This window comes from Carassius auratus, chromosome 24 (assembly GCF_003368295.1).
Source record: "Carassius auratus strain Wakin chromosome 24, ASM336829v1, whole genome shotgun sequence".
Lineage (NCBI taxonomy): Eukaryota > Metazoa > Chordata > Actinopteri > Cypriniformes > Cyprinidae > Carassius > Carassius auratus.
In genome coordinates, this window is record NC_039266.1 from 1673150 (window position 1) to 1676366 (window position 3217).

Here is a 3217-nt window from a genome sequence, read left to right on the forward strand (position 1 = left end):
TATCAGCTGTATCTCGTACACAGATTTACATCGAGATGATTTGCATCGCAGCACAAGCTTCAGCAGGTTTTATATCTCTGTGAGTCTGAACTCTGAGAATCTGAACCAACAGCAACCATGAGCTTCATCACCATCTTCATCTGGATCTTCACTAGCTGCTGTTTCACAGGTGAGGAGATAGACATGCTCTTTTCTAACGGATCATCTGTGCTGGAAATACTTTCATTCAACAAATATTGTATTCTGAATGTTTGTTCATTTTCTTGATATAGAATCAGCAGGTGAAGTGACAGTCACTCAGACGCCTGCAGTGAAACCTGTTCAACCAGGAGACACAGTTACTATGTCCTGTAAAACCAGTCCTGAAGTTTACCAGGGTTACAGTTTTCAGCCTCTATCCTGGTATTTACAGAAACCTGGAGAAGCTCCTAAACTCCTGATTTATGCTGCAAACAATCTTGAGTCAGGAACTCCATCTAGATTCAGTGGCAGTGGATCTAACAGTGATTTCACTCTGACCATCAGTGGAGTCCAGACTGAAGATGCTGGACATTATTACTGTCAGAGTTACCACTGGATCAACAGTCAACGAGTGTTCACACAGTGATAAAGAGTCGTACAAAAACCTGTGTCAGTCAGAGTCACAGTGACTGAACTGATGCTGCAGCTGATCATACACCGTCACTCTCTCTCACACACACACACACACACACACACACACACACACACACACAGAGACACACACACACACACACACACACACACACAGAGACACACACACACACACACACACACACACAGAGAGAGAGAGAGAGACACACACACAGGGAGAGATTTCAAAAGTTTTCTCTTCCATCACAATCCACTAGAGCAAACATATCTGTATACAAACAAAATGGGCCTGATTTTTGTCTTATGGCACATTATTTCAGCGTGCCAGAACCGCTATTGGCAAAGATGATTGACAATTAGTTTGGATTGGAGGTATTGTTAACGTAACGTATAAAGTTATCGTAAATCTAACAAAAATTATCTTTGCTTTGATGTAACTTGGAATAATTTGGTGATTTCAATATGAAAAATGTAGACTGCAGGTTGAGTGACAGTTAAATAATAATTTGTCTTATATCACTCCAAACCCATGCCTGTGGGGAACACAAATAGTGTTGTGGTTTAATATTTTAGCAGTTTAGCAGGAAGTTCAAGCTTCTCATATTTTCCACACAAAGGCAGTTGATGACTCTGGATGTCAAACTCTAAACTGAAAAAAAGCTTCATAAAAGTAGTTCACATGACTTATGACTTCTGAATCCATGTGTGAGTGGCCTATACAGAATTGAATTAGAGAAATCTTGACTTCCACTCTAAATCTAGTAAAGTAGATCCATTTGTCTCAGTTAACAGAATTTTTTAGCTTGTTTGTTTGTTTGTTTGTAGCAAACAGAAATCGGACAAATCAGTTCCGATGCAACAAACTCAACTCTATTCTGGCGGTTTTGATTCATCAAAGTGACTCCAATCTTTATCAAATCCTTTCACCAAAATTATTTTTTCTAATTTTATCAGTGACCAATTTATTGACAGTCATGAGATATTCCAATTTATTCAGTTAATTCACCAGATGACTCATTCACTAAAAAGTAAATTAATCAGTAGTAACTTTTTGTTTAATAAATGTATAAAAGCAATATCACATTCACAATCATGCTGTTGGTCTGATATTCAGAAGAAGTGCTCTTGTACAGAAGGGGGGCATCCAAAACGCCCCTTTTACTGCCGTGGGTACCGCCGCTGCGGCGTTTGTAAAGTGCTTTTGCAACTTTTGACCGCTGAGTGGCGCTTTAACTACAAGTTATCAAACAAGCGCATCAAAGCACATTTTCGCAAATAGACGTCAGTTTTGCCTCACTGATGTGTTACATTTGACGGCTTCAGTCAGGGAAAATGAATGAAAAACACTATAGTTAAAATATTTAATACATTTAATATTTAATATTCACAGATGAAAGTTTGGTACTTATAAAGTTATGTGCATTTTTTAGAACAAATTCAAGCGTTAAATGTCAAGCCTGTGCCTGAGCCTGTGCTTATATTTTAAACCTGCACGATTAACTAAATCTTTGAAACTCTAAAGAATGGATGGATTAATAAAACGTCCTCACGATTAAACTCAAGTTCTCTCTTTATAATCAGCAAAATGCACACAATGAAAAAAAGAGCTTCATTAATTGTCAACTTAAGTGATTTTAAATGAAGCCTTCTTTACTTGCTTTTAGGGCTGGGCGATAGCATATGGACTAAAAATCCATTAAGACTACACAACCAGCTCTCAAACATTAATCTGCACTAATGAAATCAAATACATATACGATAAAGTCAGTGGTTGTGTCGTGACTGATGTCGGCTATACTTGCTTGTAAAATAGAGTTAGAAGCAACAGAATATATATATATATATATATATATTTGTTAGTTTTTTTGTTTTTTTACTGAAAGTGCTCTTCCTCTCTGCGCTCGCTAGACACAGCAGATACAGAGAGAGAGGCTCGCACTGGGAAAGAGAGACCTCGCACTCGTGTGGCAGCACCAGAGAGTCTCAGAGATTAAATAATGATTGTCCAAAAAGTCGCTAGATTTGTCGCTAGTCGCCAACTTAGCAACTCCACTGACCAGCGGACCCCGCTTCAACCGTCTCGCAAGTGTTGATAGGCTATTACTCATGAGGTGTAACCAATCAGATAGCGCCGTGGGCGGGACAAGTCTGCAGAGTGGTGAATACAGCGAGGATGCGCGCCAGCCAAAGTAGCGCATTTCAAAATAAAATTGACTTTAATCAAACCATGGATCCGTGATAAGTTTTGTGATCCGTCTCGCCAATTGTGTAGTAGCTCTGATCACTTTGAGGGGGGGATAAATTTATATTAGATCAAAATAAGCAGAAGCAGGCCACATTGACCAGAAAGGGAGAAATCTCACGCATCCCTCCCGGCAAATCGCACCCTGCAAATTTATATCTTGGACAAGATGATAAAAAAAAAAACAGTAATGCTATTACCATAATGCTGGAAAGACCTTTTTTTAAAAATGTTTTTTAAAGATGTTACAATGTTATATCATAATGTTATTGTTGTTTTACTTCTTCCTTTTTAGCGATGGGAAGTTCGGTTCTTTTCCGCAAACCGGTTCTTTCAGAGAGTTCGATTTAATAAACCGGTTGA

At 38.5% G+C, this 3217-nt stretch overlaps 1 gene segment (V, D, J or C); it reads left to right on the forward strand.

Annotated features, from left to right (window-relative positions):
• LOC113042040 (Ig kappa chain V region 3547-like) overlaps positions 1 to 3217 on the forward strand; it is a 15416-nt gene continuing 12199 nt past the window's right edge. The window contains 1 exon segment of the V gene segment in view: positions 1 to 169. Within this exon segment, the coding sequence occupies positions 118 to 169 (52 nt within the window).